Source organism: Glycine max, chromosome 19 (genome assembly GCF_000004515.6).
Source record: "Glycine max cultivar Williams 82 chromosome 19, Glycine_max_v4.0, whole genome shotgun sequence".
Taxonomy (NCBI): domain Eukaryota; kingdom Viridiplantae; phylum Streptophyta; class Magnoliopsida; order Fabales; family Fabaceae; genus Glycine; species Glycine max.
In genome coordinates this window covers 45535659-45549870 of record NC_038255.2, presented here as the reverse complement: position 1 = coordinate 45549870, position 14212 = coordinate 45535659, and the positions used below count along the sequence as shown (strand labels likewise).

Sequence of the window (14212 nt, the reverse complement as noted above, 5' to 3'; positions counted from 1 at the left end):
AGCTTTAACGAGAGATTTTAGGAGTAGTGTAAAATAGTTTCTTTGAGCCTATCAAAGTATATGTATATGTTGAGAAGGGTAGCTGATACTTTGTACGGGTGAAAGCACGTCAGAGGGGTGAGTCACTTTGTAAGGGAGGTAACCAAAAAGTTATTTTCTGAAAGCAACCATAATCATTTGAAATTGGGAATAAATAAGAAAGGTATTCAGGGGAAAATATCGTAGGAAAAAAAGGAGGTATATTTATTAAATAGAAGAAGTATAATTATCATTAGCTGTAGGTTTTTTCTCCCAAAATTGGCCCAAAGGACAAGCTGAAGACCCCCAAAGAGCTGCCCAGCAGTCTGAAAAGGGGCCCAAACTATTTGCACATTTGCACTTCTGTTCTTTTAAGCACTTTCTCTCCCTGCTTTTTTGTGTCAAATTTTATTTTAATAAAAGCTTTATACTCGTGATTAAATTTATCATTCTGAAAGTTAAATTTCACATCTATTAAAACAATAATTTTAAGAATTTACATTTCAAAAGTTAAAAAAAAACGACTTCAAATTTTAAATTCTGAAACTATAAAAAAAATTACTTCCAAAAAAAATATAAAATTCTGAAACTATAAGAAAAAATGACTTCCAAAGTTTAGTTTACAAAAAAATGACTTCCAATATATTTTGACCTTTTAATTATATACTGTCTGTTTTTTATTTCTGTTCTAGCAGCTACCCACAAGCAATGAATAGAATCGTATCTGAATAGTGAATACCCTTTTTTGTAAAGCATTCTTCATGCTGTAATTAATACGGGAAATGCATTATATATGACTCCCAATTGAGTAGCAAAAAAAAATAACTCCCAATTGGGATTTATTCAACACATCTCAGAGAAAAAAACTTTTTAACAGCAATCATCATACTGACTTTTGAGTTTTGTCTTTTAACAGAAACCATCTATTGAATCATCTACTTATTGGTGGTGCTGATGGCACAAAAGTGGTCACAAGAAACACGACTGTCTCTAGGCCATTAATTATTGATCTGTACACAGTTTCCAAGTCAATGACAAAATATAATATATTTGCATTTTTTTTTTGTCGTCGTTCAACTTTTAAGTCCCTTCTATTATTTTATTTTCTTTACGTCCCCTTATGTCGTCCCTTGTTATTATCTATTTATTGTGGTTTGGCTGTGATCAGGACTTATAACTCATGCTGACTCAGAGATTCATGGTTATGTCGTTTTTTAGAGCTGTCATAATCTTTCCTTGCAGCTGGAGAAGGATATCTTCGACATGCATGCAGGTCAAGCAAGCAAAAGTTTCAGGATAGGAAGCACATTGCTAAATCTAACTAGGTTGTTTCGTTATTTTTCTTAAAATAATCAAGGAAGAACAAGTATTATGGAACTGTCGTTGTGAAGTCAAGAAATTTTCCTTGCTAAATATGTTAAAGTCACTCACTCATCGCGGTTGATATGCATAATATTTTGTGCCTAAGTCAGGTGCAGAAGACATTCGAGATCTAACTACCAACCATGCACAGTAGCATCTCATTAGAGCACGTTTAGTTTAATTAAGTACTTGTTGAAAAGTTCTTATAAAATTATACCTTATTCGTAAGCTTAATTATAAATAAGTTAAAAGAATATATTATTTTGATAGACTTTTTCATGAAACTTTTTAAAGTATTCTAAATGTTATAAAGTACTTTCATATAAATCCAAATAAGGTCATTTAAATGTCACCTTAATCTAGCATAAAGTTTCACAATTGGTGGTCATATCAAATATCTCTTCACGTTTAGTGGGAGAAAGAAAAGCATGAGGCGAGAGATCATGACAACGATATATTGGACCTCATAGGATAACACCAAAGTCCTAAAGAAAGTTCAGATGATATAAAGACCAGTTGTTTTTCAATATTAATTAACTAAAGCACCTTTAAGCTGGGCTTTTAAAACCTAAAGCGACATTAAGTATAAACTCGGAAATATAAGATTGAATTAGTGGTGGGGAAGAATAAAAGGAGAAGAGAGGAAAAAAAAGATCATAGTTTAAATCTCCAATTGATATTTCTATCAAAACTAACAAATTAACATTTACCATAAAAAAAAACATAAACATTTACCTGAGTTCATTACATATAAATCAATTAACACAAAGTCCCATCAATGTTACTAGGGGATGGATAAGGTGAAGGCAATACAAGGCCACCAATTCGCACGTATGAAGAAGGGGTAGGGGGAAATTTGGGAGAAAGGTTAAGCATCTCCAAGGCCTGTGTTCTAAGCTCTATAGGGTAATCAGCAACACACCCAATTCTAGGTCCAGCTCCTGTTGACCATTTAAGCGAAAGTTGGTGTCCTAATTGGTAAGACTTCGAAGCCTTCTTGGAATTGATTCTTTGCAATATTGCAGTCTTGGGCACCACAGCTCTCGGACTCTGAAGACCACCTGATAAAGTCCTTGTATAAGTAACAGATTCAGGTAGAGGATCCTCCTCAACTGAGGATGAAGTATTGGAAGCTCCCTCAGATATTTCAGGCACATACATTTTAGCATCGTTTGACACTTCAGATGTTGCTGCTCTACTAAGATTGTTGTCCTCATACATATCAGAGTCTTCATTTGCCTTGTGCAACTGAAACCATGAATCAGAGTCTTTAAAACAAGTGATTGCCACCTAGTCTTCGCTTTAATTATTAATATAATGTTTAGGCCATGCATAACCATGACCATAAACATTATCTACAGTAACAAAAAAGACTATTATATAATTAATATAACCCAAGTCAACTACAGAAAATGCTAAATGATCAAAGGTATTGAAAACACACTGCAATTTAGTTGTACAGAAAATATCCTAATGCAGATCAATTACCTCAACTTCATCAAGCTTGACACCATTTTCCTTGAGATATGATAAGAAACCGTCAAGAGTGTCATCTGTTGGCCGGTAGTGTCCACTATAAGCAGAGATGGACTGAAAAGTCAAAGTCATTGTGCCATTGATAATCAGACATTTGCAATGCCCATAAATTGGAGTTGTCAGATTTCTTAGTTAGTCAATATGATTCCATGGACATTTATGCAAAAGATAGCAATACACCATCTCCTTGTCACTATAAAAGCTAACAGGCAAATATCATAAGAAGTTTCATCAGCACAATAATATAATCATGCACCCTATGAAGTTAATTCACCTTAAGAATTCCATTCTCGGCCACCAGCCTTCCAGCAGCTAATGTAGCTCCTCCAGCCAAAAAACTAGAATGATGAAATAATCCCTTCTTTTTCTAGAAGGGTAATGCAATGTATTAGTGGTACAAGAAAGACATGGTAGCTGCCTTTAAAGAAAATAAGTAACTTTAAAATGTAACTGCGCCCTTAAAACTGTTACCTTGCCAGCATAAAGTTTCTTAGAGGTGCTCATTACAAATATCCATTTTGCATCTTCAGAGTCTTCATTTGTATGAAGTAAATCTCCATATTGCTTGTTGATAATTTTACCCGCGCGTACAGTGTATTCAAACTGTTCTCTCTCTTGCTAATTTTGGAAAATAAGAACCAGTAGAAAAAAGGAATATAAAAATAGAACATGTCAAAAAAGCAGCAATGCCAAACTCAACTACATTTGAAAAATATATATACACACACATCCAAATCAGAGATGCACATACAGGTCCCAGATACTTGATGCATTGTTTTTGAAGCTTTGATCGAGAGCATTGTTCAAGATCAAGATTCTTCCCATTTCCTAAATCCAACCTGCAGGGAAAGAAATAAAAAGTTTTAGTGACACAAACCAAACTATGCAGTCTGCACCTTAACGCCACTATGTTAAGCCCTTTGTTTAGATAAGAGACAAAGTTACAAACCCGTATAACTTATTTAAATCATAAACTAGACAAAAAACAAAGTTACAAACCCTTATAACTTATTTAAATCATAAACTAGATATAAATACCATATTTGAATACAAAAGCATAATTAATGATAATATGGTATGGACAAACTTGAGGGGGATTAGATGCTGAACCGTACAGCACAAGTGCATGATAATAAGATTCCCCTGTTCCCACAATGGAAAATGACGTTGTTTTGTTTGTCCATACAAAGCTTCTAATTACCAAGAGACCAGCCAGATAATTCAACTTACAGTACTGAAACAACATACGCAGGTGAAAATAGCTGTGCGCATAAAACACAGGGTCCATTAAATCTGAATGATTACTTCATTTGCCAACTCGAATCACAACCCAACCCGGTTCAACTTTAACGCAAGGTTACAAAGAGTAACAACCTTTCTTTCAGTAAAATAAAATAATCTTACCAATAAAAAAACGGCTGGCCAGCATCTGTTTTACACCATTCTTTGTAGTAGTATTGCAAGTTATGCCCATAGCGATGTCTGGGATCAATCTACAAATAATATTTAAATAAAAACATAAAAAACTAAATAATATATAAGTCTGTTTTCGAATAAAAAAAAAAATAGTAATAGTAATAATAATACACTCACAGCTTCTATCCAATGCTGGAAAGCCAACTTTTGTGCTTTGGCGTCCTTGGACAAACCTTTACCCACCTGCGCAAATAACCGAAGCTAAAACATTAGATAAAGTATTTGGACTTTAGCTATTGTTGTACCAAAATTCATATTAGCTAAACTACAAGACAGAAGCGATATGCGATATATACCTTGGCAGCGTTCAATTTAACCCGACTCCAGCGTGACGCAGCAGTTTCCGGCAAATTAAAGAACGAGATGGTGCTGTGGTTTAGTCTTACATAGTCTATGGCTTGCCACCTTCAAATAATGAAAATAATCACTATTCTGATACATGAAAGGAGAAATTATCTATATAGCTTCCTGACTATTATATAATAGACGTCTATATCTTTATCCTTGCGTGACACATAATCTATTTTTATAGTAAGTTTTTTATTCATAGATTAAAATTTTGATGTTGTGACATGTGAAAACATGTGGTTTTGGAACCATATAATAATTTCTAGTAGTAGTAGTAGTAAAGGTTGATGGAGAAAGCATAGGATGCGGACCATAGCTCCTCGGCGACAACGGCGGAGTCGGCCAACCTGCGGCGGGTACGGTAACTCCGGTAGACCTTTTGCAGCTTGAGGGCGGCGGTGGCATGGCCGAGAGAAGGTTGGTTGGTGTCGGTGGTGGATTGGGAGAGAAGGTGGAAATGAAAGGTGGGGGAGAGGGAGTGAGTTTGAACTTCCATGGACAAAAATAAATGACTATAGCTAGTAGGTGACATTTATATCTTTATCACAGTAGTTAGCTAATTATTCAATTAGTGTGTGAGAGTGATCGCAATAAAAGGAGTGCACCTCCACTCACTGGACATGATGTTCTTCAAGCTGGACAAAGGGACACTTCATTTCATAGCCATTCAAATCCCTCTATTATGTGCTTTTTTCTCTTAAATGTTGTGGGGTTATCAAAATTATCCCCTCCTTCCAAAAAAACTAAATCACAACTTCTTTTAGTTACTTTTATAGGGATAAATTTTAATTTTTTTTATATTAATTTTCTTTTATAAGATATTTTATATTATAAATTATTTGTTATGCTCAATAAATAATTCTGTAAACAGTAAGCGTAGAATAAATTAATTAACGTCTAATACTACTTCGAGACTAGGAAATTTAACTTTACTTCTTTTCATACAGCGTATTTTAAAAATATTATTTTAATTATTCAAATGCATTATTAACAAGAATTTAATATATACATATATATATATATATATATATATATATATATATATATATTATAGTTTGAGAAATTTAAAAATATTGAATTATCAAAACGTTATAAATTAAAATATATAGATTTTAAATAAAATTAATATTACTGATTAAATTAACTAATTTCCGTAATATTTATGTTTGCCAATTTTTTTTTGTAACAATAGATGAGTAGGTCATTCTTGCCTTTTAGCTAAGTTCTACTTATGTACGATAGATATGCTGCTAAGTTTTAAATCATTAGTACAGTGATTGCTCCCTTTTTGGAATAATTATTGAATGGGGCAGAATCATGCGGCCCTAGTTATTTTTATGATTAATGTAATTATATTTTTTAATTTGCAAGCATGTTAGCTTAATTAGAAGTATTTTTTTTACTTGTTAAATAGACTTTTAAATAAACAAGTCAAACTTAGATTTTAAATGTTAAGTTAATTTCGAATACATAAATAAATACATATTAATTTTTCTATTATGTGCAAGGTTTTGTAGATTATTATATACTAATCTATGAACTTTAATAGTGTTGGTTGGATTGGTTGAGTCTACTACTACCTCATCCATTGAGTATATTATAATAACAAATCAATTGGTGGTAGAAAAAATGTAATTGGGATGATAAGATGAAATATATAAGCTTCAAAACTATTTGTTAATATGTATTTGATAAGACACTTGAGGAGTTTAAAAGTTTTCTTGATTAAATTATAAGTTTAGGTAATAAATTTTTGCAATATTTTTTAATATTTTTTCTTATAGTTTCAGTGCCATAAAGTGTGAAACAAAATCCATATGAAAACCAAAATCATAATGAGAAAGAAAAAAATATTGTGATGCATAGGCGTAAAATCCCAATTATAAGGGTTTTGCTTCATTACAAGTAACAAGGATAATAGTGAGGAATAATTATTATAATTTATTAGTTATAGGTGTGATTTTCACCATGTCTACAATGGAAACACACTTTCATTGTAATGTAAGGAGTGAAAAAAAGAAATACAACAAAAATATAATTCCATCGTACATGTGTATAATTGAAACATATTTCCATTGCATATATTTATTTCTCACCTCATACATTACAACACAAGTATGTTCTGTTGTACACATGTAAAAAAATCATAATTTAGTAGGAAGTGTATTTTTGGAATTTTGCAAAAAGTCATCCGCATGGGTGGTGAATAATAATGTTGGGAGAGAATAGCAACTTCTATAAGAAAGCTTTTTTTTTTCAGGTTAAATTATTTTTTTGTTTCTATAATTTATTATTTAAGTTCAATTTGGTATTCTAATGTTTAAAACTAATTTAATTTAGTGTTCTGATTTTTTTTGTTCAATTTAATCTTTTAACTTTTAAAATTGATTCTTTTTTTTTTTGAAAAATATATATTTTGTGGTGGTTTGAATCATCACAATGTGTGAATTTTTAAAATTTAGACCAAATGATCAAATTGAATCAATTTTAAAAAATATATAATTAAATTAAATAAAAAAAACTAAAGAATCAAATTGAATTAAAAAGAGAAGATAAAAAATTAATTTAACTTTTTTTAAAAAACTAAAATAGAATACATTTACTGAAGAAGGCCCATAGTTAATAGGCTCAACAGGGCCAGCGTGCGTGTTTGTGACACAAAACATTTGTTGGATTCAATCCAATACATGGCCCATGGGTAAAAAATCAAAACCCTAGAACCCGATTATTGAGCCGAAGGGAGCCCTAAACCCTATTTATGAAATCACAGAATACATAACCTATATTCCTTCACCTTCACTTCACTCTCAGATCGCTCTTTCTGTCACACACTCACATTCCGGTGCAAAATGAAGGTCATCGCCGCCTACTTGCTCGCCGTATTGGGAGGCAATGCAGCCCCTTCCGCTGATGACTTAAGGACCATCCTTGGCTCCGGTACACCGTTTTTTTCCTCTTCATTATTTTTTAAAGATTTATTTGTTCCACGACGCGAATTTAAATTTTACATTGATTGATTTGATTTGGCTTTGAATTTTCGATGTTCAGTTGGAGCTGACGCGAATGATGACAACATCAGCAACTTCTTGTCTGAAGTTAAGGGCAAAGACATTGCGGAGCTTATCGCCGCCGGTAGGGAAAAGTTGGCCTCCGTGCCTTCTGGCGGTGGCGCCGCGGTTTCCGTGGCCGCTGCTCCCGGTGGTGGCGCTGCTGCACCGGCTGCCGCCGAATCTAAGAAGGAGGAAAAGGTGGAAGAGAAGGAGGAATCGGATGACGTAAGTTTTTTTTTCCTCTAATGCTTTTTAACTCTATTATAATAATTGTAGTTCGTTAGATTTGGATTGAACACAATGTTGTGTACTGCAATGGCTTGGATTATTGTGAAAAGTATCTGATTGTTTCATTTTCTGTTTGTTTTGCTTTGCAGGATATGGGATTCAGTCTCTTTGATTAATTGGTAGGGTTTTCAACCTTTTTTCGGAACATATTGTTGATTTAGAGGTCCTTAGTTTGTCTTTTTTATTTTTGAGTAAAGTAGTACTATTCGTAGCCAATGAATTGTGTGATTGAAAGATTTCGGTTTAATATTGATTACTTTCGTGATGTTGTTGAACTTTCTTCCGTGATTTACTGTTATATATCTATCCTTCATTTAGTTTTTCGTCGATGGATGTTTCTTTTATTGTAATTCAGTGTGTCTAGCCACCGGAATTAATAGAGGTTATATACTATTAAAATTTGCGATCAAGGTTTTTTAGTGTTGTGAATAATGATATTGAAGTCTGAAGAGTGCTTGAAAATTGCAATAGATTTGTGCTGTTATCGGTTAAACAAATCTTGTGTTCGAAAAAAGGGACCAGGAAATCTTTCTCCCTCTATATAGGAAACAATGGTTATTTACCTTTACTGGTATTATTCTCTTTCAACTTTTGCAATAGCCTTGTTCTCCATAGGAATTCTACTGTCTAAAAATGCCCCAACAACTTTCCCTGTCTTTAATCCTATATGTTCCAGACTTGGGACGTCACCTAAGAATTTCCAAGACGCATCAAAATGCATGAGAATTGAAGTGTACTAGTTAATCATACTCAACTAGAGGAGAGGCTTTGATCTACTGTTTTCCCATCCTCAGTTGCCTTGGTCACCTTATATGAATCAAACATTTACACAATGAGTAACAACTTCAGCAAGTATGAAACTAGAGAAGAGGCTTTCATTAGGAAGAGCATGAAAAAATAAATGAGTATAGTGTGTTTAGAAGTATGTTTGAATACAGAAGGCTATGTTAAATGAATATAAATTGCAGAAGCTAAACTGGGTAGAATTCATGCTTAATCTGCCTCTAGACGTGTGAGCAAACATGCATCAAGTAGCTTGAGAAATCTGGAGTAAACAAATGTAACCTGTTCTGCAGTTTTATCAATGTGTTTCACGTTCAGTTCGTCTCAGATCACCTTAGTTTTGATGGAAAAGTAGCAAGTAGTAACATCACTTGCAGCATGCTTGTTTGAAAGAAACAGTATGAATCCATGACTAGTGTCATGCCAATTACGGTTGAAAATTTATCATTTTTGGGATAATGTTTAGACTCACAGTTTGAACATGGCTGTGATAGTCCTTCCTTCAATGTCAACAGCTACGATATCAGCTTGCAGGACCCAGCTGTCCTTTAACATGACTTCCTTTACCTGAATGATCGATGGAAAGCATGCTAAGTTTTATTGCAGTACTTCAAATGCAATATCGTCAATAGTTTTAGAGGCAACCATGCCTCTTCGTGGTGCCTGTTGTAGCAGGGGATCTTAAGTGAGGACCTGTTAATACTTTGACGGGTGTTGTGGGGATTTAATTAGCTTTATGTTTTCTGGTGTTGATTTATGTTTGGTCTGTATGTTCTTGTGTGGGATGGTTTCGGTAGTGCCTTAGGCGACGTGGTGCCTAATGGTATCTGTTTTTCTGCTGATGTACTGACACTATGTTTTTGTCTAGTTGGGAAATTACTTATGACCCAAATCACCCAATTAGCATTATGAATATATATGTTGCTTATAAAAAAAAGCGCCTTAGCAAATCCAACAGCTATTACTAATTTTGAATACATGTTTGTGTTTGCATGGTATCCCGGTACCCCTCATAGAAAGTAGTTAAGAGCAACTTTATAGTTCAAGATCTGATCTTGTGTGGATCTTGCAATAAAGGGGAATAGAGATCTCTGAGGTGGAGAATGGATTCTTCTACAAGAAACCTGAAGAGCTTGAAAAAAAATTAAAAAAAACTTCAAAACAGAAACCCACAAGAAGAAGGTTGTTGAAGAAAAACAAACCAACAGAAGAGGCAAAGAACAAAATAAAGATGGACTTACCTGGAGGTCACTGAGGTGGCTGTGGACTGTCATGGAGGGCGAAGGAGGAAAAAGGGGGAGGTCGCAGAGGGGAGGAAGGAAGAAAGAAAGAAGAGGAGGAAGGAGAGAGGGAGGAGAACAAATCACGAAGGAAGAAGCGTGAACGGTCGGAAAAAAAATGCATAATATCGGTCTGAAAATTTATACACTATAAATTGAATCAAATAGTAGAGATTTGTATACCTAATTTTCATTTTCATTTGTTTAACATTTAGTTGCAAATAAAAATTAAATTTATGTTCATTTTCTTATTTTTTAATATTTACATATTTTTGTTCATTTTAATCAAATTTAATTACTTAATTATATTTAATTTATTAAATATTTAAAAATAGTATTCATGTGAAACATATTAAAAATCATTTAAGATCTCAAAATGAGATGTATCACTAAAAACAAATTTAAATTTATGTGGTATGATAAGGTCCCTCAAATTCTAATTTAAAATTTATTACTGAAAATGTTTTAATACCATATGTAAATAGTCGTGACACTCCAAGTTTCCAACATAAATGATATTCTTATAATTTAAAATTATAAGTTAACGTAGGACTAACACTAATTGGGTCTCAAAACTGCACTAAGCTCTAGACCTATGTATCCTCCCCTAACAATCACAGTTTTCCCATTCTTTGCTTTGAGTGCCTCATACACCAAAAGGTTTTTAGCTTCAGCTTGTACACCAAAATCGGTTAAACGCTATAAGGGAAGAAGTACTCTCTCGTCTAAAATATAAAGAAAAAAAAAGACTTCTACTTTTATATTGACTTCAAATATAATCAAATTTTAACTTATTTAATAAAATCATTTTTAAAATATTCTTAATTATTTCTCTTTTATCTTGTTATAAAGTTACACGAAAAGCTAGTTTAGTAATGTTTGTTTTTAAAATGAGATTAGTACAATTAAATGATAGTTTTTTAATCAGCGTAAAGTGTAAAATGCTACTAACTTTTTTTAATCAGCGTAAAGTATTTTTTTTTGTTTTTTTTAATATTCGAACCGCGTTAGTTTGCGAAGGATAAGAAATGTGGACAATGAAGTGCCACCAGTCAGTAGCAATAATCAAAGTTTGCTAATTGATTATTTCTACTCCAGCAGAGGTAAGAAATTTTGCCGTAAGGTCTGCTTTTACTATCTCTGTCCAAAGAAGAATTAACTCCATCCCTGCAATCATCAGTTGAATTTGCAGTTTTCTTCTACTATTTCTGTCCTAAGAATTAAATCTCCCTGCGATCCAAGCTCACAATGTTTGGTGGAAATTTTCAATTTAACGCAAACAAGTACTAGTAAAATTATAATCAAAGCATTAAAGTTATTTTAAAAATTTAAACAGTTAAATGCATTTCATAAAATATATAATTCAAAAGTGTTAATTGACGTATTAATCTTCGTAACCCGTCATTTAAAGGATTGAGTTTTGTACCCTAGACATAGCCATCTGCCTTCCATAGTTCCATCAGTTTTCTTTTTTGCTCATTCGTCCATTTCCCACCAGAAGGTGGCCCATAATTGATATTGGGTGCAGGCCAGAGGTCAAATAGTTAATTCAGAAACAATCAAGAAGCAGAAAGAACGGAGTCTATTTCAAAGGAAGGAGGAAAGAAAAGAAATGATGGGATGAATAAATGACATATTTGTTTCTTTGAAAAAGTTGTAAATCAAAATATAAAACCTAATTTAATAAGAGTAGTTTTTGAAAATTAATATTTTTTCCTTCTTAAAAGTAAAAAAAAATCAAAAGATTTTTGAGTTGTTTTAATTTTAGTTTTAGTTTTCTGTTATTCATATTTTTTTTTCTAATTCCCATATTTTTTCCTTACTCGTACTTTATGAAAATTGATTTTTAAATTATTTTATAAAATATGTTATAAAACCTAAAAATAAAATTCATACAAAATAGAAGTTGGATTTTTTTTTTTTTTGAAGGAAAATGGAAGTTGGATGGGAGCTTCCAAATTGCAAACGGCACTCCAATATTGAAATGAGCAGCTTTTTGACACATGTCTCAGGACAGCAAGGCTCCTTCACACTTCACTGGCACAGCAGGTTAATTTTCTTCCAAGAAAACAAAAACAGATCGTTACACAAATGTTGTCTATTTGCTGTAAAAAAATGTCTATTTTATACTATTATTTATCTTACAATATTACTTTAAACAAACTGCACTGAAGTACTTATTCAGAAATTAAATAAAATCAAATTTCAAAAATATAATATTGATGGGTCACAGTAAAATTTAGTGCATGCTAGAATTAACATTCTTGATTTAGGTTTGATCAAATTTTCACATCAAAATATATCAAATTAAGCAACTAAATAAGCTTATTTGATTTGAGTAAGATTATTTCTTTTAAAAGATATATGTAGTTTTTCTTATAAAAAGAAAACTCAAGTTAAATACTGAAAAGAAAAGACATTTTTTTAAACGAAGGAAGCAATAATCCAAAATATTACACATTGTGTTCCCCCTTTTTTTTTTCTCCAAATTTTTTCATGGAAGCGAGACGGTTTGAAAAAATCCTAGAAAAGACTGGTGTCTATTTCATAATTGCTTTATTGCTATTTCATTAATGTAGTATGATTGTGACTATGACTATGAAGAAGAAACCAACCTTGTACGGGAGGAGGGGGACTCTAAAGGACCATCCTTATATTATTTTCCCATAACTTTTACTAAGTCGGTAGTTAGATATATTTGCTCACTGATGATGATACATATATATCCATTATTTGGATTTTGATTTGATGGGTGTGCACAACAATGTGATCACACAATAGTAATCAGAAAACTCAAAAGCTCCAAACGCTTGAGACGAGTAAAAGTCCTTTGGAGTTTATCTGGTTCTTGTTTCTTCTAGAGAGGGGAAGTTGGGTGTGGCTTTCCAACTCTCAAGTTGTGTGTACCTTGGCCTTCAAGGCAAAGTCTATAACCATCCCTTTCGCCGTAAGTTAGGCTTCCCAGCACACCCATGTGATATCATACTACATTTGTTCTCATTCGAAATCTATAAAAGTAAAACAAATCCAGCTGATAAAGGAATTTGTATGTGATTAGGGCAAAGAGAAACACTTCGTGTTTCTTTACACTTTTTCTAAAATAAAATATGAATACAAGATAGAAATGGATGGGGTTAAATACAATTTAGGAATGCACAATTGAGGAGTAAAATTTTAATTATAAAATGGAGGAGAATGAGATTAATTGATCACATGCACTATGTGGTTAAGATAACACTTTTGTTGGAATAAAGTATGAACTAAAGTGAAATTTCATTGGATAGAAATTGACAAGTTAAATAACATGAGAAATATCTATAAATATGATGTCTTAAAATAATACTCATCGTTCTTTCCTCTAACTTTTCCTATGTATCAAGGCCAAGTTACAGTGGACCAATGTTGTAAGTGGTTAATGGTGAACAAATATTATTCACTATTAGATTCATATGTTCCTTATAATTACAATATACACCCACCACACTGAATCTATTTCTTAGCGCCCCTCCGACACCTTTTGCCGTTGTCGGCGTTTTATTCTTTTTTCTTCAACATCGTCATCTCTTCCTCTCGCGGCTAAGGGTTGAAAGTTGAAACATCAAGCATGCATTTGTCATGCAACAGAAAGAAGAAGAATCGCTGAAAATGCTGTTTTACTCACGTATTTTAGTATTTCTACTAGTTCCATTTGAATTTTAAAGTGAGCGTGCAAAAATTAGATTTCTTCTCTTGCCAAATTGTTGCACATTGGATTTAGATACAATTAAGTTATCTCTAAGGCTAAGGAAGACACTCGAATAGATCTTAACTTCGTTCGAACCACTATTTCCAATCCTACAACGAAGACACACAAAACAAAAATGGCAGCTTGATGTATCACATCCACGCGCCGCTGCAAAAGACAAAGAACTCGCGTGCAGTGACCTCTCCGTCATCCGATTCCGACGAGGCGGCAATGTTGTTGCCGTGAACGCGCGCGTTGCCGACCGGATCTAGTGGCGGTTGGCGAGAGATGCGCTCTACAACCTTTACTTCTTCTTCCACGTCTCCCAGGGGTTCCGATTCTGATGA

General features: G+C 33.0%; 2 protein-coding genes across 6 annotated transcripts; one reads left to right on the top strand and one right to left on the bottom strand.

Moving 5' to 3' along the window:
* Nucleotides 1-2059: 2059 nt before the first annotated feature.
* LOC100816971 (IQ domain-containing protein IQM3) lies at nucleotides 2060-5374 on the bottom strand. 2 transcript variants are annotated; one of them, XM_041012650.1, is made up of 10 exons: nucleotides 5052-5374; nucleotides 4689-4797; nucleotides 4510-4575; nucleotides 4321-4409; nucleotides 3668-3755; nucleotides 3388-3534; nucleotides 3191-3283; nucleotides 2869-2970; nucleotides 2540-2628; nucleotides 2060-2441 (listed from the first exon to the last, which is right to left on the bottom strand). In XM_041012650.1, exons 1-10 carry the CDS (start codon nucleotides 5270-5272, stop codon nucleotides 2333-2335), a joined length of 1113 nt encoding a protein of 370 aa, XP_040868584.1. In that variant the 5' UTR covers nucleotides 5273-5374; the 3' UTR covers nucleotides 2060-2332. The 2 variants fall into 2 exon arrangements, with proteins under 2 accessions (XP_040868584.1, XP_025982756.1); XM_026126971.2 differs by having other exon boundaries at nucleotides 2060-2628.
* Nucleotides 5375-7392: 2018 nt separating this feature from the next.
* On the top strand, nucleotides 7393-10384 carry LOC100787024 (60S acidic ribosomal protein P2-2). Of its 4 annotated transcripts, none has more exons than XM_041012648.1 (4): nucleotides 7504-7677; nucleotides 7789-8015; nucleotides 8168-8197; nucleotides 9939-10384. In XM_041012648.1, exons 1-3 carry the CDS (start codon nucleotides 7590-7592, stop codon nucleotides 8192-8194), a joined length of 342 nt encoding a protein of 113 aa, XP_040868582.1. In that variant the 5' UTR covers nucleotides 7504-7589; the 3' UTR covers nucleotides 8195-8197; nucleotides 9939-10384. The 4 variants fall into 4 exon arrangements, with proteins under 4 accessions (XP_003554422.1, XP_040868582.1, XP_040868581.1 ...); XM_041012647.1 differs by having other exon boundaries at nucleotides 9878-10384; XM_041012649.1 differs by lacking the exon at nucleotides 9939-10384 and adding an exon at nucleotides 9377-9753.
* Nucleotides 10385-14212: the final 3828 nt, after the last annotated feature.

Coding starts and splice junctions, on each gene's coding strand:
- LOC100787024 (XM_041012648.1), top strand. CDS start 7,590: ATGAAGGTCATCGCCGCCTACTTGCTCGCCGTATTGGGAGGCAATGCA. Junction 7,678..7,788: donor AAGGACCATCCTTGGCTCCG/GTACACCGTTTT, acceptor TTCGATGTTCAG/TTGGAGCTGACGCGAATGAT. Junction 8,016..8,167: donor AGAAGGAGGAATCGGATGAC/GTAAGTTTTTTT, acceptor TTTGCTTTGCAG/GATATGGGATTCAGTCTCTT.
- LOC100816971 (XM_026126971.2), bottom strand. CDS start 5,272: ATGTCACCTACTAGCTATAGTCATTTATTTTTGTCCATGGAAGTTCAA. Junction 4,576..4,688: donor TTAAATTGAACGCTGCCAAG/GTATATATCGCA, acceptor TTATTTGCGCAG/GTGGGTAAAGGTTTGTCCAA. Junction 3,284..3,387: donor AGAAACTTTATGCTGGCAAG/GTAACAGTTTTA, acceptor TTACCCTTCTAG/AAAAAGAAGGGATTATTTCA.